We start from the raw sequence: 22,938 nt of genomic DNA on the forward strand, positions 1-22,938 counted from the left end.
CTCTCAATGTCACTCTTGGCACTTACACACAAAGTGGATTCTGACAATGTATAAGCGCACAAAACCTGACTGTGTGCGTGCATGCACTCATGCGTGTGCGCATGTTCGCCTGTGCATGCTGTATATGCCAGCGGTTTGTTGGCAGATGTCTTGGGAGATGATTATGTAGCGAGTCTATTTTTGCTGTCCGTCCCTCAGTTATTTTCTTATGGAACTCAATGTTTCTTCTCAACAGGGAGCACAGAGACTGTGTGCTGCAGACAGACAGACAGCAAACTAGCCAGGCAAGCAAGGAGGCAGACAGACAGATGCTGTAGAAAAACAGAGAAGCAAGGAGGCAAGGAGACAGAGAAGACGGATTGTTTGTGGGTGTTGGTATTGTTCTAGCCATGAAATGAAGTCCCTGAGCAACACGACTACATCACCACCACTCCACCCAAACCCATTATATTATGTATTGATTTGTCCAAATGCAGCAACAGGCCAGGGTGCATGTGAATGTGTCTTACGTGTTTGAGATGTGCTGACAGAAACAGGGTGCATGTGAATGTGTCTTACATGGATGAGATGTGCTGACAGAAAGCGACTGCCTCCAGATTCTGAGCGTCCGACTCTTCCAGAGTGGAGTTCTTCACCAAACCTCGACTACGAACCTTATCCTGAAACACACACACACACACACACACACACACACACACAGGTGACGTGAACACACACACAAGGAGACAGACCCACACACATGTACACAAAGAATACACACAGAATGAAATGTAAATACACATATAGAGTGAGTAAAGAGATACAGCAAACACACAGTGTGTGTGTGTGTGTGTGTGTGTGTGTGTGTGTGTGTGTGTGTGCGCACGCACGCACATGCGTGCAGTGACCTCCCCTCCAAGTCATGTTATTTTTCTATCCATTCTCTCTACTCAAGTCCTTCCAACTAAACTGTAAAACTGAGTTGTTTACCACAAAGCTTTGCTGAACACTCAACTCTGTTTGATCAATTAAAACCTAATTATGCAACTGTTAACTCTGAAAATCAATAATGTTCTGCTTTTGTTTACATTTCTGTGGATACAGTTCTAAAAGGTACATCACACACACACACAATACCCAGACAGGTCCCTGAGGGATTGCCGTGAGACATTCCTGGAGGCCCGTTGGCTCCCAGAGGGACAGTCCTTCTTCTATACCATACTGTCTGTCTGTCTTCCTGTCTATCTGGCTGCCAGCCTGCCCGCTTGCCTGTCTGCTTGCCTGCATGCCATTGCCAGGAATGTAATTCATTTCCCACTGCCTGCCTATCCGTCAGCCTGCCTGCCCGTCTGTCTGCATGCCATGGCCAGAAATGTCATGCATTTCCCACTGCCTCTCTGCCTGTCTGTCAGCCTGCCTGCCTATCTATCTGCCTGCTTGCTTGCCCGTCAGCCGGACTGCCTGTCTGCCTGCCAGTCTGTCTGCCAGAGCCAGGAATATAACGCATTCTCCACTGCCTGTCTGTCTGTCTGTCTGCCAGGACCAGGAATGTAATGCATTTCCTCTGGCTTGCATAGGATATGAGAAGTGAAAGGGCCCAGCCTTGCTTGTCCTGCATGCGTTCCTCCTCTAGTCTGTAATAGTGCTCAGTCATGGCTCCGAATGGCTCGTAATTCTTATATGACATCATCACTGCTTTCCTACGAGAGCACCAGTTGGCCTCGGAATATCTCCAAAGGAGGGGAAGGATGAAGAGACAGAGAGGAGAAAGGAGATGGAGAGAGGCAGATACAAAGCCACGGACACAGCAATGTGTGGAATGTTGTTAAGTAGTGAAAGTTTAATCGTTCTGGTGCATGGAGGCCTGAAGCAGACACACAGCTGACTTCAGTTGTGCCATGACAGCACATTGCATTTTTTTGCAACGTGACCTTTTTGCTAAAGGTAGCTCTCCACCAAACAGACAACTTGAGATTACTACAGTACAGACGAGTAGTCGAATGAAGTCGGAGGATCAGTCGGTTGGAAGCTGTGAAAGAAAAGTCGCTGAATACACCTGAGAGCCGACACCGACAGACGACTAAGTACTATGGTGCTAAAAAAGGCCTATGGCTTGGCGTCTTTTCAACAAGCCTGCTGCTATCCAACGGTCGAAAGCCAACCAAGCTTGCTTGATCTGCTTACTCACCGTGATCGCATCCTCCGTGTCTTTGCAGTGGCCGTATTTATGCAACCAGATTCCACCAACAGTTTTTTGAACATTATACTAAAATATTACCACAGCATGTCCTTTCTGCTGACAGAACAGAGTAATATGCCTAGAAGTCAAACAACAACACATGCTACTGTAAAAAGACCAAATTGTTTTAATACCTTTTATAGCCACAGATTGTTGTATTTTCTCCTGGCAGGACTGTCCACTACTGTTCATTTTAGAGGTATTAAAAGTAATTAAATTGTCACTTTAAGAATGTGCAGATAATACACTTACACTGTATGCTGTATGTTGGCTTGTTTTAACCTACGCCAGATGGAAGATGTTTGTGTCACATTTGTTTCACAACGTACTTCCATCTGGGATGTCTGTAGTCCAATCGCTGAAAAAAGCCGTCCCTTTTTTCAAGCTACTTAATGTCAGGTGATTAGATGGGACCGTATTTCTATCAGTGTGACCGTCTGGGCATGCCTTTAACACTGTCGTGTCGGAAGTGTAGGTCATAAATAGAAGACGATTTTCCAATTTTAAGATGCTGGGAGATACAATTTCAACAGGCCCTTCTCGATGCCGTCACACCCGGTCTCACCAAGATGTCTCACGACCGTAGCAGCCTCTGATGGGTTCGGCTGGGCAGTGGGCACGGGTCGGTTTCAACGCCAATCTCTGAGTGATCGCAGATAGAGGATGCATTGTGAACTCAATACCGCCCCATTCGGCGGAGTCAGGTTTGGTTTGTTTACTGTCGGGTGAGAAAACAATGTTGCACATTGAGCTAATCAGTCCCGACCCCCAGTTTGGGAACCACTGCCCTGGGAGGTTTTCCAAGCAAGTCAGCTGGGAGGAGGCCACAAGGCAGACCTGGCACCAGGTGGAGGGATAATCTCTCCATGCCGTCCTGCCCAATCAAATGCATGCAGTTGCCACAATCACGAGTGCACACTCGCACAAGCTTGCACCGTGTTTAGCAGTCGAAAAAAATTAAATTCCACAGTTCAAGCCAAGGCATCAAAAATACAGATGGTCCAGCTCCTCCGACCTGCAGTGGAACGCAAAGAGAACAGAAACGGAGCCAGTCCTCCTCAGCAACCACTGCTGCTGCTAGAACTAATTACAGCAGTAGTTCTCAAACGTTTTTGTGCAAAGGACCCCAAATTGATATGTATTTGGCCACGGACCACCATCTGAACTGATTTGTGTTAAAGCAAAGCTAGCATTTGTTTCTACCGTGTCTCATAGAAATGCTGTGGACAGTTTAGAAACCCACCTATGCAGTGACATCATCATTAGGTTTTTAATTATTATGCAACGGAGAACGGCTTCCATTTATGGAATGCTAACTTTCCAGGAATAGAAAGCCTGCAGCTTGGATGGGGAATCCAATTACTGAATATTAATTAGAGATTGAAAACGAGGTAAAATAGAGTATTTCTTCCACCACTGCAGCAACAACGCCGACATGTCTTCCAACAACCACCATCATTCTCCACACAGGCCTGTGTTGTCTCAACTTGTCATGTGTTGAAACCTGTCTGATGGTATGAGGCCCCTACTAGGCTCCTACAGTACATCACATGATGGTTCCTCCCCGTCTGTCTCTGTGATATTTGGAACACTATATTTTGAGACCTTTCATCTGGTAAACCATAATCCTTCACTAACCTCCAACCAATGCATGTCTAATCTTAACCCAACCTTCACCCTGACCACCCTAACCCCTAACCCTAAGGAAAGCCCCCTCGGGAAGTGAGGATTTCACAAAACAAACAATGCACATTTCTTTCTGGATTCTTATCAGGTTTATGTCCTCCTTGTAGGCATAGCTAACTGCAGCATGCACACTGCACATACGCCTGGTGCATACATAAAAATAGCAGTTTTACTGTACAAGCTCACAAAGCATTGCATTGGCGAAGTGTAACTCAGGCTAAACGTACAAATAACACTAAACTTGAAATTACGTGTTCTCTGCGAAACATGGCCTATTTGAGGCACTTTTTTTGTTTATTTGTTTGTTTTTAATACCCATCACAACCCATAGGGGAAATTTAGGGGGGGGGGGGTTACTTTTTACTGGGGCCAGTTCTAAATTGCAGCGACCTGTAATTGCTCTTTCAGAGCAGAGTCCTAAGCCAGCTCACTAACCATTTAGCTATGAATTTTTATCCTGAAAAGTAACAGTTTTGGTGCTAAACCCCTTATCCATAAAATTCTTTGCCTTTTTTACTATTTTGGAGAACATTTTGGAATAGTTCAAATAGCCAATCTACAAGCTCACAACATGAGCTTGTAGTTGAACAATTTGAATGTTTTTCAAAATAGTAAAAAATCACAGCCGTGTGAAGTGAGTGGTGCAACTCCGTGTGGGGGTCCTCGGAAGTTCCAGACCCACAGGACCACGGCCATGGTAGTCCAGACCCACAGGACCACGGCCAGGGTAGTTCCAGACCCACAGGACCACGGCCAGGGTAGTCCAGACCCACAGGACCACGGCCAGGGTAGTTCCAGACCCACAGGACCACGGCCAGGGTAGTTCCAGACCCACAGGACCACGGCCAGACCCACAGGACCACGGCCAGGGTAGACCCACAGGACCACGGCCAGGGTAGCGGCCCGTTTGCCCCACGTCCGAAACGGTTCAGAAATGACAGAGTTACCGTGTGGTTACCTCTACTGTACTGTACTGTACTGTACTGGCACACCCGAAATCATCATATATACAGTTAATATGTGCGTGTGTGTTTATGTGTGTGTTAGGTTGCACACAGGTGGTGAAAAACAACCATGCTATTTTCGTGCTCATACCCACCCAGCCACACACATAGCTCCGTAAGGGAGTGGTTGCACCACTCAAAGAAAAAAAGGTTTAGGGATAAGGGCTTTAGCAGCACTGACAACAGTGCTGACAACAATACAAGTCAATGAATATTTTTTTAACATTTGCTATATCAGTTCTTTGTGAGCACTCATTTCCCAATGAAGAGGGCAAATTCTATACCCGAAAATATATAACCACTTTCAACCCTATAGTCATTGGATGAAAATGTAAATTATATTAATATTTTATTCCACAACAAAAACAGCTCAAATACAGTAGCTCTAAATCTTCAAGCTCGCGGCACATTGTGACCTGTCCATTGTTGTGCTTTGGGACAGAAACTTTGAAAAACCACTGAACTAGATACAGTACAATCATCCCTGGTTCGATTCTGCCCTCAGTTTCCTGTCTCTATTTAAACCATAAATTAAGCAAAATCTGACTAAAAAGGATGAAAATGTGTGTGTGTGTGTGTGTGTGTGTGTGTGTGTGTGTGTGGGGGGGGGGGGGGTAAAAATAGCAAGCCCCAAAAACCTCACCGAAAGATGTGACGGAACATATGTTCAAATGGTTCAAAACCTGCACGCACTTGAGTCTTGGCAAATCAGACACACAGACACACACACACACACACACACCCTTGTGGGAACATTTAAATTCACATCTCTCTTTTTCTTTCCTTCTCATTATCATGCTGTGTTCTCGTGTCAGACATATAGGGATGAGTATCGATTGGGTTTTATCCGTTTACCGGTGCTACAACCGGTGCCAGTAACAGATGGGGAATCTAAGCACTAAATTGCAGGCTTTCTATTCCTGGAAAGTTAGCATGCTATAATGGAATGCATTGTTCTCACGTTAATAGATTAGAAAATAGAAATCTTGCTTGGGGGGGAAAAAAAAACACGACCTAACTATGATGTCACTGGTAAGCGGATTTCTGAACCGCACTCCGAGAAAGTAGTGAGGATCAATTATAATAAAGATAGCTTAAAAATGGGCGAAGGCTTTACATGCACAGGAAGGACTACGGACAGGGTCAGAGAGAGCCCCCAGAGGATGATACTACATACAACTTAGCAGCACTATGGCACTTATTTCACTATCGAATTACATTCTTACCCTGCAAATTACCAGGCAGTGATCCATGGATAACAAGTTACAACAGGCCAATTTTGGATCCAATAGCATTACATTTGGGGAAGAAACTCAAATCAGACAGCATTCTAAAAAGCGTTTACTTCAGACATTCCGTCATACTGTCGTTTAGTTTAGTAAACAAAGCTTGACATATATACAGTACTTTAGTTGGGTGACACAGCTGGGTCAGTGAGATCTGCTATCTTTGTCCAGGCCTGCTTTACATCTGAGGAACCAGCTGTGCTGGGAACCTACTGTATCAACCTCCCCTTTGAAACAGGAAGTCTGACTGACTACTCTGCTCTCTGACATAATATGGCATAGATAGAGCACATATTATGTACTGTATGTATAGAGAGTGTAGATTTCGTCGACGGATACTATGACGAAAGATGTTTGTCGACTACCTTTTTTTCTCTGACGAAAACTAAATGTTAACTAAATGAAAGCTAAGCTATGATGACTAAAACTAAGACTAAATATTGGCCTATTGACAATTTCGTCAACAAATAACTAGACTGAAATGTTAGGAAGGGACTAGTGGACATTTAGTCGACCAAAACTAGACTAACATTTACACATTCCAGGTGACTAAAATGTGACTAAAACTAAAACACTGATAGCATCTCTCATCAAGAAAACAAAGAGATTAAAGAAAAATGCATTGACATGTATGCTCTGCATAGCTCTTTATCTATTCATTCTATTTCAGTGACAAGATCTTATAAATCACTTCATTAAACCCACTTTTTATGGGAAAGCTTAGCGTAGGTTTTTTTTCTGGTCTGTTTTTAATTAAGTAGTCTCATTTAATATTGAATTTATGAGCTCTATTCATACTTTCATTATGCGCAAACTGGCTCTTGCACATTCAAAAGACGTTTTATTAATGTAACATTAATTGTGGTTAACCCATTCTGGGTGGGAACGCCTTTTGGTGTTTTAAGCATTATGTTACACTATATATTCTTTCAGAGCGAACGTTTTAAACTAAAATCTTTGCTTCTGAGAGGTTTCTGGTCGGTGGCCAATTACATATAATTTTTGGGGTCCTTGAAAAGATTTATTTTTCTTTTCCCGACGTCAGGCCTAAATGGGTCAAGTAAAATAGCCCAGTTCTACTAAGTAAAGTATCATCAAAGGTAGCAGACATTCACATGCTTGCTTCCTCACTACATTTCCCACAATCATGCCCTTTGTGCTTTGCTACCAATACACAAGGTGAAGGGCCGGGAGACGGAGGGAAGTTCTTGCTCAGTGAGTCACAGTGTTAACGGGAATCTGCGATGGCATCGATGCATTGAAACATCCTCCCTAAAACCACAGAGCGTGTATAGAGGAATGATTAACTGCAGGGCTAGAACACAGAGCTATAATGGAATGGAGTAATTAGAGGATAATTGCAGTTAATGGGGCAACATTTGGAGCGGAACTAACTATGTGGAGGTGTCAAAGAGAGATTAAAACACTGGGAAATGCAACATTTGGATCCATATCTTTTAACCGCATGAACTCTAGCATCCCTATTCTGGGGCCAACATGCAGCGAAAATAAAATGTATATACAGTACTTAAGCTCATCACATTGTGTCACAAACGAGCAATTTGATGTAGATGGGAAAATGAAAGGACACTGGTTCACATGACATCATCAGCTATAAATACATACAGAATGTGATATTAATAACATTTCAGTAGTTTTCGTTCAGTTGTGTGTGTGTGTGTGTGTGTGTGTGTGTGTGTGTGTGTGTGTGTGTGTGTGTGTACCAAAAAGCCTCAGCTGCCCAGGAGAATTGCTGTCATCACCAGCTTTCATTTCACTAACTTCACACCCTGGTTCAACAACAAGAGGTGACATCCTAAGTACACACACACACAGCTATGACTGTCTGACGACTGATCTGACGACTGATCAGACAGACAGACAGACCGACCTCATTGTTAAGTCAAACTTGTTCAGCTTCCTTAAATATAGTGATTTGCAAAAACAGCAGACAGAGAGAAAGGGACAGACAGACAGACAAGTCCATACCCGTCATTCCCCATTTTGGGCATATCATTATAGACAAATCAAATCAAAACATTAAAAAAAAAAAAAAAAAGAAAAGAAAATGGTGAAAATATCAGATCTATAAGCTCACAAGGCATCGTGATGTGACGTGTTGGGAGCTTGCAGATCAGTTAATTGTATTGTACAGTACTATTATGTCAGTAGCAGCATGCAGGATCACAGAGTTAATTTGTTTTTTGAGAGTAGTGGGGGGTGACGTGTTGTTGTCATGTCCTGGTGGGTGACGTGCTGTCATGTCCTGGTATGTGTTAGGAGGCGGGCGGCCGAGTTCTGAACATATCTGGGTTTGTTGCCAAAGGGTAGATGAAAGCGCGGAGCATACTACAACAGAACATTTCAGTAATCGAGTCTGGGAGTAGTGACAAAAGCATACAGTACGGGTAGAGCATCCAACTTAAGTAGAAGAAGCATTTGTATTTGATAAAACAAGGTTCAAAAGTCTCAGAGAAAAATGAATCTGTTAATGAATCTGCGCCACAGTCAGTCCACACACTTTACAGCCTTGTAGAGGAACAGAAATGAGCTGTTGGAGTATCATGAGTGACCAAGTGCACTTACAGTAATAGTAAAAGCTGCATTGTTTTCTTTGCATTTAGGTTCACCGGCACCCCAAGCTCTATGTACAGTAGAAAACAGAAATGAATGTATGTCTTAATGTGGGAAACAGAGTTCTAGTTGGAGAAAAACAAAGCTGTTTTAACCAAGTAATAATTAATGTGGTGTTCAGGGACCAGAGGAATCTGCACCCCATACAGAAATAAAACACAAACACACGCACACACACACACACACACACACACACAACACAAGATTGCAAACAATAGAGGAGGCCTCGACAGAGACAGAGTTATTATTTTCAGCAGCAGGGTAGTTGATCAGTTTTCCAATGTGGAATTTACGGGAAAAAACACAGTGTTCTCTCTCTGTCTGTCTGTGTGTGTGCGTGCGTGCACCATGCGTGCGACGTGCGTGTGTGCGTACTTGGGTGCAATGTGTGCGTTTGCGACCCGTGACATGTCCGTGTCCGTGCTACTGTGTGCGGTGAGGCGTGACATCAATAACAGGTAGATGTGTGTTTGTTATGCTAATGCTACTTCTTATCTGCAGAGCAGACTGGAGCTTTGAAGCCTGATTTACACTTCGTTGCGTGACAGTGTCTCGCACCAAGAACAGTCGATTTACAAGCTCACAACGCAGTGTACCCAATTTACCAGTGGCATGCTGTCAGCTTGTAGATTGGCTATCTCTGTGTGCAACTGAAGTATAAATAAATCAGGGGTTAGCCAGTCTGAAAAGATGGAGAGAAGAGATAAAACAGAGGGAGCGAGAAGGTTGAGAGAGAGAAAGCGCAAGAGAGGGTGGGAGAAAGAGTGAGAGAGTGAGTCAGGAGAGATGGAAAAACAAAAAAGGCAAAGAATGAAAAACAGTAACAGAGAGATGGAAAGATTGAATAAAAAAAAAGATGGTGAACGAAAGAGATCATGATGAAAGAGAGGAGAGGCATGCTGCATGCAAAGAAAGTGGCAGAAAAGAGAGAATGAGATACAGTCAGCCTCTCCAGGCTGAACGTTTCCCAAGTTCAAAGTGATTTGTTCCATTTCACAGCTGTCTGCTCCTATTGCCATCTGACCACACTGGTCAGATGGGTTTCATTAGATTTGTATCCATTCATTTTTTTTATTTTTATATTTTTTATCCCACGATTTTGTAACCCATTTTTAACCCCTGTGTCAATCATCTAATGTGATCCTGGGCTCTACACACCCTCCACCAACCTGGGGAGAGCAACGGACTTAACTCATGCTTCCTTCATGCTTGAGTGTCCAAGTTGCTCCTTTACACCCGACAGGGGGGGGAGTTTCCCTGGTTGGACGTAGCGCGTGGAAGGAACACGTTATTCCAACCAGTTCCTTTCCCCTCCATCAGGCGCCCCGGCTGGCCAGGGGGAGGCAGTTTAGAGACCAGGATTACTGCATGTTTTTGTGAGGGTACCTACCCTAGGGGACACGGGGAGAACATGCAAACTCCACACAGAAAGGCCCTTTCGCCTTAACTAAAAAAATATGGAGCAGACTTGGAAGTAAAGTTAAGTCAACAGGTTTCGACCATGTTCATCAGGGAGAGAACTCAACTATTGTCAGCGGTTGACACTAGGGCAAGTACAGGTCATATTCTACTTGCCCAAAGGTTATGCCCACTTGCCAGAAAAGTAAATCGTCCATCATAAATCATTTTTTTCATTTTTTAAAACTTTTTAGGACTGTGTGATAATAAAACTGTCATACCTCAATGTGTATGGCAAAAGCATACATAGCTATGAATATGACTATATGGGTTCACATGGTTCACTCGGCACATTATAGGTAAACAGTGCACTTATTTTACATTCCACAGACTCTGGCAAGGTTCAGTATTTTTTAGACAGATATCTCGTGTTGTGTTTATAGACTGTTACATCCCCTCTCAAACAAGCAAACTCAACCTGCCCGAATGTTTTATTTACCTGCCAGGGGTAGGTGTCAACGCCACTATTGTTGAGATTTCATTGACAACCTCAGTGAAGTTGGCTGATGTTTTGCATGTCTGTAATGGAGACTGATTTATTATGGTGGTTGACTGGTACACACTATATGCAAGGTTTACTTTAGACTTAGTGACAGGAGACCACACGCACATGCACACGCGCACGCGCACACACACAATATGAAGACCCACTCTATCTCTTATACAAAATATTAAAAAGACATGCATACCCAGACAAGCTCACACAGACAGACTGCAACCAAACACCACAGAAAGAGCCGCGTGTGCGCGCACATGTATACACGGTACACGTACGCACACACCACACACTAACAATCTCTCTCAAATGTGAGTGCAGATGTTGTTATGGCAACCACTAAGAGTGGGTGTGGCCTGTGAGGGGAATATGCTTTAGGGCAGGACAGGAGCTGCAGGGACTTGTTACTGCTGATATCAAAGCATGCACACACACACACACACACACACACACACACACACACACACACACACACACACACACACACACACACACACACACAGTATCTCTAGAACTCTCAAACACATGATATACTCTCAAACAGACACACAACACAAGTACTGACTGTGACTAACAATAGAATCATATGATGTCTGCAGTAGATGCGCGCACACACAGAAACTTGTAAGGAACTCCAAGCATCAAAGGCTGTCGTTAGTCAAACCAGAAGCCATAACTGACAAACACAGAGCAGCCAGACATAACATACAGACAAACACCTACATCTAATGTTTCACTACAAACGTCACTCCATTCCACAAGAGCTGCTACATGCAGTGTGGACTGTGGAGGCATGCAACGCATGGCATGCAGCACACACACACACACAGTCACACACACACACACACACACACACACACACACACACACACACACACACACACACACACACGTGAATTCCTGCACTGCCACCAACAACAACAAACAAGTCTCAAGTCTCACAGACACATGTAAATGGGCAAACACACAACAGACATACAGTAGACAGTATCCTAGCCTCCTAGCCTTCGGATATAGAGCACAGAAGTCCTGCACGACGTCACTCGTTCATCCCCGGAAGGTTTTCCTCTAACCGCTGGGATCATTTGTCTGTTTTTGAGCGGTGCAGCCGCTCCTAATGTACATCTTTGTATGTACAGTAAGTTTTTTAATTTAAGCACGTAATGTGTTTGTAGCACAGAGTGTGATGATTTGATTGGCTGATGGACAGTATGATGACGTTCTCATCTCATCATACATCATGGTGAAAGGCACCGCTCACTTCACACAAGTGTGGCTCTAGGCTAGCCCCTCCTATATACAGCTTGTCCCCATACGTCTCATGTTTGCCATTGACAATGAAAGGAGAAATTGTCCCTCAAATATGACGTCAAGTTGTGGCAACACAAACATTAAATGCCAATGACAATGAAGACGAGCAAATCGGCTAACCAATCACATAAATTCAGTTGTTCATGAGATGATGTATGATGATGTACGTATAAGAGCGCCCCTCACTTCACACGGGTGTCATTTTTATGTTAACACAGTTCTTATTTGACGCAATATATCAGAATGGGGAAAATAAAATCACACTTGTACTAAGTGAGGGGTGCCTTTTATTTATTATATTGACCCACATGACGTCACGCGACGATCATTTGCCATTGACTTGGCCTGAAAGTTTGTACGGAACAAAATCCGTCATAAAAAGTGGGTCACACATACGACGTCACGGGCAGAACACACAAAGCCAGATGTTGGAGGGATAACGTGTGTAAATTACGTCAAACCTCGGTGGATAATGCAGCCTACAAGTTACTATGAAAATTAATTCCTGGCATAATAAATAGAGAGAAATGCAATACTATACCAAAGTACCATACAATAATACCAGACTATGGAATGCAGCTAGCATGTAAGGGAACATTACTACTAGGCCAAACTGTAAAGTACTGATGTGATAAACCTGTATCCTGCATCGTCACACATCTTGACATGATCTGTGTGCGTTTTGTGGCGATATCTGACTGTATCTGTCTGTCTGTCTGTCTGTCTGTCTTCTTGTGTCCCTTGCTTTTATGCCCATGAACAGAGATCACTCATATCAGTACTGTACATGCCAATATATCAGCATGTCGTTCGGATCTGGACAGCCAAACCTTCTCTATATACACTAACAGAGTGTATATTTATATAAAGTGTGTGTGTAATGTGTACTGTATGTAATCTCCCACGGGCCCTCTGCGATACACACAACGATTTTGAAGTGGAACGGTCAAGCGGTTCTCAAGATGCACAAAGGACAGGTACACTCTGACACAGTTTACAGAAGGATGTCTAAACGGAATCACACCCATGTGAAGTGAGGGGCGCTCTTATCACCATACATCACTTTCCGTGCTCAACCAATCCAAATCATCACAAAAGTCATTCCGGCCAATCACTTTTGGCGTCTTCATTTTTCTGCCCTCACTTTTATCTTCAATATGTACTTTGCTCAGCCAATCAAATCATCGCTTATGGGGTGATCAGCCAGTCACGAGACAATGTTTGTGTTCACACCAACCCAGAAAGCTGGGCATAGGAGGGGCTAGTCAGTGCCCATAGGAGGGGCTAGTCAGTGCCCATAGGAGGGGCTAGTCAGTGCCCATAGGAGGGGCTAGTCAGTGCTCATAGGAGGGGCTAGTCAGTACCCATAGGAGGGGCTAGTCAGTGCCCATAGGAGGGGCTAGTCAGTGCCCATAGGAGGGGCTAGTCAGTGCCCATACGAGGGGCTAGTCAGTGCCCATACGAGGGGCTAGTCAGTGCCCATAGGAGGGGCTAGTTAGTGCCCCTCGAACAAACTCTATATCAATGACGTCTGCAATGGGGAGCAGACCATTGACCTTTTGCAGACAGCGGCCAGCTTGCCATCAGAGTTTGGAAGCGCTCGTTTTCAGTAAAGCTAACGTCCTGCTGCCTCCTGCATGGATGGGCCGTTGAGCACTTCCAAACTCCAAAATTAAGAAAAATAATCACCTGCAAGGACAGGAAGTAAGCTGATGTCTACAGTGGATTTTTATGAAACAAACACTTTGCAGATAGAAAGAGGATGATTCAAACTTTTCGTACAGCTTGATGTAGTTGGCGAGTTTTGTAGTTGAACCCATTTTGGACTGAGGCCGATTCTAAAAACGCCAAATACTGACTAAAAACTTCAAATATGTATATAGCAGCATGCATCAAAAAGAATGTAATACTGTACATACTGTACAAGAGGGGTTCCCGTCTAGAAGGGTTAGAACACCAGATATGGGTTCATACAATCAGATAGGACTTTTCTGTTTGGATGTATGGGCTGTCAATGGGAAATTGCACCTAGTTACCACGTCCACCACCCTGCCATTAACTTATACTAGACCTGTGCCCGTCGGCCACCGGCCTACTTGGAAACAATGCTAGTTGGGAACCTAGTATGCAATACCCGTTTCCATAGCACCTGATTTAACCGTCTGTCTAGACTGTGTCCCACATGGAGATCTCTGTATCTGTCTGTCTGCCTGTGTCTGAAGAGTGCAAACTGACTGTGAAAAGTGGACTGGTTAAGTAATGAAATGGCAGGTGTGGGGTTGCCATGGCATCCATTGGCTGAGGTAGAGGCTGGGAATTGTACAGGTGAGGGGACCACTCATTAAGACCAGAGCTTTTTGTAGTGTTTCTGGACAGAGGTGTATCCCGGTGGGGCAAACGGTTCTCCAGTTACGTGGATTACAGACGTACACACGAGACATGGCGCATTTATAGTAGGATGACAAGATGGCGGCGGTGTGCCTATGGTCGATAGAGGGCCCTACACAACTTGCATAGTTTGAGTATAGTGAGCGGCTGAGTGCTGACACTGCTTATACACTCTGCACATAATACTGTATACACACACTGACATACTGTACTACGCTAACAGCATGCACATATAGGGTATCGTGGCTGGATAGTAAAACTGTCAGCTGGGCCGTATCATTTTATAGGTGACAATAAGTCTAGAGTCTAGACAACAGTAACAAAGTACTGTACAATGTGTGAAATGACAGTGGGCATTTCCAATTTTCAGCACTTTTACTTCTACTACATCTCAGAGACAAATATTAAGGTGCGTTCAGACTTGGTTAGAGCGGCGTGATTACATACGAAGTCAATGCAAAGACGAGAAGTTGCTCGAACGGGTGTGGCGTGACCTGGCGCAGCACAAACGGGACAAACCGAGCAAATATATATATATATTCTGGTCTGAACGCAGCTTTATAGTTTTTAGATTATCTATCTATAGAATTCACCACTGTCTGTCTGTCTGTGTGTACTTCTGTAATGCACGCAACTCGATAACCATTCGCCCCACCGAATTCAAATTCGACATATGCGTCGGACCAACGGTTGTCCAGAACAGCCACAAAAGGCCTCTGCCCGGGCTCTGGACAGGGCCTCTGCCCGGGCTCTGGACAGGGCCTCTACCCGGGCTCTGGACAGGGCCTCTGCCCGGGCTCTGGACAGGGCCTCTGCCCGGGCTCTGGACAGGGCCTCTGCCCGGGCTCTGGACAGGGCCTCTGCCCGGGCTCTGGACAGGGCCTCTGACAGGGCTCTGGACAGGGCCTCTGCCCGGGCTCTGGACAGGGCCTCTGCCCGGGCTCTGGACAGGGCCTCTGCCCGGGCTCTGGACAGGGCCTCTGCCCAGTGTCCAGATATGGAGCTGGCCTGTTCTGACATCACACATATGTTCTGACATCTGCATAGACTCCATAATTGGGCATGCCTGACAAAGAACTCTTATATGGGCATAAAAGGGACACATACATGCCTGACACAGAACTCATAGGAATACCACCAGTAAGACGCGCAAACGCGGGAAGCGAACGCAGCTCGTACATGTTAAGTTAAGTTAAGTTATTTTTAAGTTAAGTTTTTAACTTAGCCATAACCATATAAGGAGTCCCCAAAGCAGCTATACGTCCAAATATGGAGTGTGTTGCATCAATCACAAACAAATCACTCAGCTCCATATATGGGCACAAAAGCGTGACACACAGACACACAGACACACGGACGGACACACAGACATGAGCTGCTAGGTCTCATAGTAAGTGCTCACTGCATTCGCAAATACTCATAGGAGTACCCACTTCAGCCTGATATATACACATCTTGGGCATTTGATCTACAAGATGCGACGCAATGTACAGTACATTGTGAAATGGGACATTCTGCATAATTACTACTTTCTACCTGTGTACTTTTACTCAAGTACATTTTTTATTCCAGATCTGGGTACGGTACTTCTTTTCCACCAACTGGTTTGCGACTAAGCTCCACATGTATTCATGTCCTTTTAGTGACTAATTTATAACATCCTTTTCCCCCCACTAAGAGCTTTTGTCATACTGTTACTTTCCCAGACATTCGTGACTCATTAAATCCATCCTTTTCCACACAACGTCTCAGACCTATGCTGAAGGAAATGTTCTCCTACAGGCTGGAACGTTCTTCGAAATGTTTGTTCGGGCCGACAGATACGAGGCAGAACTCTGATATCAGAGCCTTGCACTGCTGCTGTTGCTCTAAGGTTAGGCTAATCATCAGCTTCTGTGTGGGAAACACACAGCACAGTGGACAATTGTTTTGTCCTGACACACACACACACACACACACACACACACACACAGAGAGAGAGAACAGGAAATGTTCTTTTTGAGAACTGTAGTCGACAAAAAAGGGGAAAAGAGGGAATAACAATGTCCCAACAGGAATGACTCACTTCAGGTCCTCCTCACAGTAAACGGGACTAACAATGTGTGGTAAAAATGTATAGTTAGTATATTTAGGGAACAAGGAGGAGGAAGATGATTTCATGTTATAGATGTCATGGGTAGGCAACCGTAAGCACGAGTGCCTTGTATTTCTGTACACAACAGTACTTTTTCTTTTCCTTACTTTGTACCTGTAACTCTGTAACCTTAACTGCTGTGCTGCCTCTAGGCGACTGAATTCCCCCTGTGGGATAATAAAGGCATCTATCTATTGATCTAATCTAATACAGGTATAATACATAAACAATACAACAGATTGGATGGAGCCATGCTTGCAAAAACGAAAACTCTCTTTCATTCATGCTACTAAGCGTATAAGTCAACATTAGCACAGAAAAAACATGCAGGCATAAAAACAGACTGTGCAAGCGACTATACTCCACATTGAGAACAAAATATGTTTGTATGTTTTCAATTTGCATGACTGAATGTTATGTGTAGTCACCTTCTCTTTACTTCTCTTGTGCGAATATGGAATTATACACTTTTTGCAAGCAAGAAGCTTCAGAAATCCCATCTGTTGTATTTTGTTGTACGAATAAATAAAGTATGGAAATGATGACGTAAAACAGATCGGCCACGTGAGATTATTCTTCATCCTCTAAGAGGATAAAATATGCCCCAAAACAAAGTGAAGAGGAAATGTTGGGGTCAACTAGTGGGCAGGTTCATCATAGTGAACAACTTAATTACAGGACACAGGAGTCAAATGACTGTTTTGCCAGAGCTTTTGAGTGAATGTGGGCATGTACAGTACATGGATTTAAGAGGACTTCAAATGTAACTTCAAGAATTTCTTTTCCACAAATAGAAAAACATGTCTTTGGTGGGCCGTTCTCTCACTATTCTGGTTCAGGCTGAGCAACAACATCCACAACCTTCTATTCGGGTGAAACCTGACTTGCATTTGGTTTCATTGTCTGGGCTGTGGTTGTGTTTTGTTGCTGTTTTTGTGAACACACTGATGTATTTTACTGTCTGTCTCTCTCCACACTGGCAGCATACGGCCCTTCCCCATTTGTGACACAGTCAAATTCATGTTCAGTTATTATACTGCAATCCGGAACTAGTTATTTTAAGTGTGAGTGTACAGTTTAAACACAGGCCTGAGCTTCAAAGTAACTTTAGACTTTTAGACCATGTTTACATCAGCCTCTACCATTACCATAAGACCACACAACCTACAGATATGAACTCGTTTTGTCAATGGTGAACTAAGGCGATCAACTTCAGCGTTGAATCTGCATGTACCAGTAGCTAGCCTGGAAGACCATTCCGCGACTGGGGTGGTCTACGAAGTACGAAATTGGACTACGGAAATCATATTGTCTGCCGAAATCAAATTAAATGTGAATTCCGCGACCAGGATGATCTACCATGCTGGCATGTAGTATGCTCAATCTTTTGATCGGACATCCGATTGGCATTTGTCAGTGGTGTGTGTGAAAAGTGATAGGAGTGTATCATAGTAAAAGGTTTTCAGTGTGTGAAATGTGATAGCACACAGGTGTTCAGTGTGTGGCATGTGATAGGTCACAGGTTTCAGTGTGTGGAATGTGATAGGTCATAGGTTTCAGTGTGTTGAATGTGATAGGACACAGGTTTCAGTGTGTGGAATGTGATAGGTCATAGGTTTCAGTGTGTTGAATGTGATAGGTCACAGGTTTCAGTGTGTGGAATGTGATAGGACACAGGTTTCAGTGTGTGGAATGTGATAGGTCACAGGTTTCAGTGTGTTGAATGTGATAGGTCACAGGTGTTCAGTGTGCGGCATGTGATAGGTCACAGGTTTCAGTGTGTGGAATGTGATAGGACACAGGTTTCAGTGTGTGGAATGTGATAAGACACAGGTGTTCAGTGTGTTGAATGTGATAAGACACAGGTTTCAGTGTGTGGAATGTGATAAGACACAGGTGTTCAGTGTGTCAACAATGCTCCTACCTGATTGCTGGGCTTGTGCTGCGAGGACGTTCCAGGGATGTTGAGGGAGTGGCTCCGAGTGACGGCTGCACCAGTGGACGCCCTCCTGGGCTGCGAGCGAATCGACGGTGAAGTCTTGGCCTCGGTCGGTGGGCTGCTACTCCCTTCAGTCTCTAATACAGCATCCCAAGGGTCCCCAGCAGACACTCCTGCTGGCGTCAAAGCCTCGCCGTCTGGTGGTTGGGCGTCCTCACTCTCAGCTTTACGTTTGTTAAGCGGGTCCAGGTCCAACCAATCAAAGCGGCTGATGCTCGAAGGTTCCGCCGCTGCAGACACTGCCGTTGGCTGCTGAGGCGGCGGGTTGGGCATCAGAGAAACACTGGCCACCCCCGTCACCTTCCCTGTGTGCGGTACAGAGTCCAGTTCCATGCTGGCTGACCGTCCGTTCTTCACGTACTCTGAGGTGCTGGCGATCTTGTCGAACAGCCTGGCCATCTGCGGATCGACAGGAGGCTGCTGGAAGACCATGGGCGCTGCGGCCTGGATGGGAGCGAATGCCATGAAGGGCTGCTGGGCCGGCAGGGACATGAAGGGAGACATGGCTGGTGTGAATCCATTCTGGAAGGACCCCGGCTTGGGAAACGGGGCAGTGGGGAACAGAGGGCCTGGCTGATGGGTGGGTGTGATGACATTGCAGCCGGAGGACGGTGAGAGCACGGGAGTCCACTGGTTGCTCTGGAAGGGCGAGGGGTTGCAGGCGTGACCCCCCGGGTACGAGTGGCTAAGGTTGAAGCCCAGCAGCGAGGAAGGCCGGCCCACAGCATTGATGCAGTTGGAACCGAAGCTGTCGTCCAGTAGGAGTTTCTCAAGCTCTTCGTTGGTCAACTTGTCCACATCAATGTCACTGAACCTATCCTTCTCTGGAGGCTTTTTTGTCTCCGGGAAGACTATGAGGTCCTTCTCTGGTCTGCCAGTGTGCGGCGACGGCAGAGGAGGAGCAGCAGCTGTGGTTGCAGACACTGCACGTTTTGAGGAAGATAAGGACGACGTGGAGGAAGGCAAGGGCAGTGTAGCAGGAAGAGTGCTTCTCTTGCCCCGTTGCAGTTTAGCTAAAGCCTCCTCCTCCATGCGGAGGGCTTCCTCTTTACCCACAACCCCCTTAGGCAGGGGAACGTCCAACTTGCACCCATTACCACTAGATATCTGGGCCATGGTGTCAACTGGAAGGTGCCATGAATGGAACGAGCCGGAAGGTCAGAGTGGTTCAAAATGCTGACGATCAAAGATTCTTTAAACACCTGTAAGAAGGTGGTAAAAAGTAAAGTTAGTTGAACCACATAAAAGATCCCAAATCAACAAAGCCAAATGTCTGCTCCACAAGCCTGGCTGGCACATGACAAAGTATCACTGTCTGCAGAGTGGTTTGTAAGACCAATGTCACAGTGAGGGCCCGGACAGTTAATAATATAATAAAGGCCAACATAATATATTTTTTTTAATCACAGTGCGGGGCGCTCTTGCCTCTTATCATCGTAATCTTCGTGTAGGACAAAAATAGCCGATTTGCTATGTGACGTAAATTCTCCATTCATTGTCAATGGCCTTTAATGTTTGTGTCAAAAACGCTGGTGGATCTGATTTCTGACAGGAAAAAATACAAGAAATACAAAATATTATATAATTTACATTTTATATTTACACATTTCAAAATGAAAAAAATAAAGTAAATGCTATTAGCTGCATAGAAAATGTTTAACCAGATTGAAATAGTTTACAAATAGGCCAATCCCTCTGTCTGCCTGCCTAGCATTGTTCAATCTATCAGCATTTGCCAAAAATGTATCAGCGCAACACACACACACACACACACACACACACACACACACACACACACACACACACACACAAAGTGCATTTCTGTTACAGTACGTTATGTTTTCTTGTTGAAATAATGGAAGCCAATTAGCAATTATTGTTAAATCCCTCTCTACGCTACAGGCCAATATTTGATGACATTCTTAATCCACTTAACAACTAAACCCTGGGCTCCCAATTTGGGGAATGCCATTATAGGCAAAACATTTTTTTTAAATGTGAACAATTTTGCAAATCTTTCTAAAGTAGCAGATCTACAAGATCTGTAAAGCGCCACAGACACGTGTAATACGTTATGAGCTTTTTAGATTAGACTATTATCTAATAACTAAGAATGTGTATGTGGTTAAGTGGTTACAGACATCTGAGTTTAGTAAGTGTCATCTGTACAGATTATGTGTTATATAAACCATTAAATAGAACAGTTTTTAGTTTTTTCATGTTTATCACATTTATGTCTTTTTTATTATGTATTGTATGTGGAACATTTACATTGCCTGTCATTTTTTTCATTTTATATAACTGAACTACTCATTATCATTGTCGATACATTGTCGATGTCATACAAAAAATGCCTAATAAAAACAGTATTAAAAAAAGAATAACCGCAATAATGCCATTACTGCCTAGTTTCAAAACATCCTAAACATGCTATTAATTTAACATGTAAATGTAAAAATATCATATTATATATGAACGTTAAAGGATAGGAAGTAGGAACAAAGATGAAATCATGTCTCACTCACACTTATGCAGACTCTTGAGTGGGCTATCTATAAACCATCAACAACCTGCATAAATGAGTCCAAAGTCAAACAGAACACCTTTATTTGCTCTGCTTACAAGGACTGCTACTACCGTCTGTCACTTGCTTCACACAGTCAACACTCAACCTTTCTTTGCCTGTAATGCATCCCTATTGGCTGGTAGCCAGCTTTTTTCAACCAAGACATGTCTTCCTATTGGTCAAGGATGTCAAAAGTCCTCCAAAAAGCACCACAAATGGTGTGGCATACACAACACTGTTTAACAGTTTTGCACTAAGATTTTTGATGAGGCTGAAAAGGAGGTGAAAATAACGGTGGTCTACTAGAGAAACAGGACCAGTGTCCCTCCCGAGTCCCCACCCACATGTAAATGACGCCTTCTTTGATACAGTAGCTACTACAGCCTGCCGGGAGAGGGGAAAAGATAATCACAATGTTCAGCCACGTTATCTGACTCTGACTCATGCTGCCTGGGGAAGCCATGACACCCAACGCAGTGCCGAGAAGGGTGCATAGAAAATGCCTGGGAGAGCCCATTAAAAATGGTTCAAATTGTCCAGTACAAGCTCAAAGTGGGTCGCAATGCATGAGCTTGTATATCTGCTATTTTTTAATGTTTTTAATTTCATCACAATTTTTTTGTTAACATTTCCCACCTATGACTGTATGACATGCCCAAAATAGGGACACCGGGTATATAAGTGGTTACAACTTTAGTGTGCCTATACCTGCTCCACAGGGCTTAGCCTGCCTGGTCAATTTCATTGCATTTGACAGACCGCTCTGCCAATCAACGCTCGCTTTCTAATGCCTTATTGACCCTCCGGTCATTTGTCGCATCTCTGGACAACCAATAATGCCTGACATTTGATTTTGTACAGGAGACAAAAGGCAACTATTGATTGTCATTTGTCATGTTTGCAAAACCAATAATTACTTGTATCGCTAGTGGAGTCAAGGACAACAGTGAGGTCACATAACTCCACATTGCCTGTGTATGACAGACATTCATATTGATGTATAGCACTGGTCACATTCAGACAGTTGGCCACTAACTATCATCAACTTCTCTATGACTGACTGACAGACAGATGTCACAGCAACAGCAGTTAACAATGCATTAAATACAGGAGAGTAGAACGATACGAATACCAATAAATAGACTTAGTCTTAAATATATTTAAGAATCAGTTTAAGGAAGCTGACACGGGTCCTCCCTACGATCCAAACAGTCTAAAACAAGAAGACGAACTAGCATGTGTGATGAATCACTGATTAATATGAAGTGGCCTAACTGTATCAGAGCAATAACAAGGAATTATCAAAAAGCTGAAATTCTTTTGCAGAACTCTATTCTTCAAGTCCCTGTTTTAAGAAATAGCCAACCAGCCAAACGGACCAAGGACAGTGTCATCTAGTATTAGCAGTGTGAGTGTGTGCCATCCATCATCTGCAAAACATTGCTGTAACCTGTGTTTTGATATCCTGAAATGACATGGCACTTTTTCAAAGCAGCCCATTCATCCAACGATCACAACCCCCCCCCCCCCCCCCCCCCCCCCATCCTCTATCTCTGCCATTGTGGCGATGAAGGCTGGTTGTGCTGGGTTCAGGCTGGCTTGGTGCTATTGTGCAGTTGTGGAATTTGGCATGCAAGGTAGTCAAAGGGCTTTCTGTGTCTCGCTCTCAGCATGTTCCCCTCTCTCTCTGTCTGAGGTTGTGTGCACCTTGACGGTCTGTCTGTAACTCTTCTTCACACGCATGTCTCTCTCTCTCTC

General features: G+C 44.2%; 1 protein-coding gene across 3 annotated transcripts in view; it reads right to left on the minus strand.

Annotated features, from left to right (window-relative positions):
- The window catches only part of pik3c2a (phosphatidylinositol-4-phosphate 3-kinase, catalytic subunit type 2 alpha), a 76,620-nt gene that overhangs the window by 46,782 nt on the left and 6,900 nt on the right, over nucleotides 1-22,938 (minus strand). For all 3 annotated transcript variants that reach the window (XM_080761694.1, XM_080761693.1, XM_080761695.1), the window contains 2 exons: nucleotides 18,540-19,816; nucleotides 559-659 (listed from right to left, as the gene is read on the minus strand). In XM_080761694.1, the coding sequence (XP_080617820.1) occupies nucleotides 559-659; nucleotides 18,540-19,730 (1,292 nt within the window). In that variant the 5' untranslated portion in view covers nucleotides 19,731-19,816. The remainder of the gene's footprint in view (nucleotides 1-558; nucleotides 660-18,539; nucleotides 19,817-22,938) is intronic.

Source organism: Protomyctophum bolini, assembly GCF_963924005.1.
Source record: "Protomyctophum bolini genome assembly, chromosome: 4".
Classification (NCBI taxonomy): Eukaryota; Metazoa; Chordata; class Actinopteri; order Myctophiformes; family Myctophidae; genus Protomyctophum; species Protomyctophum bolini.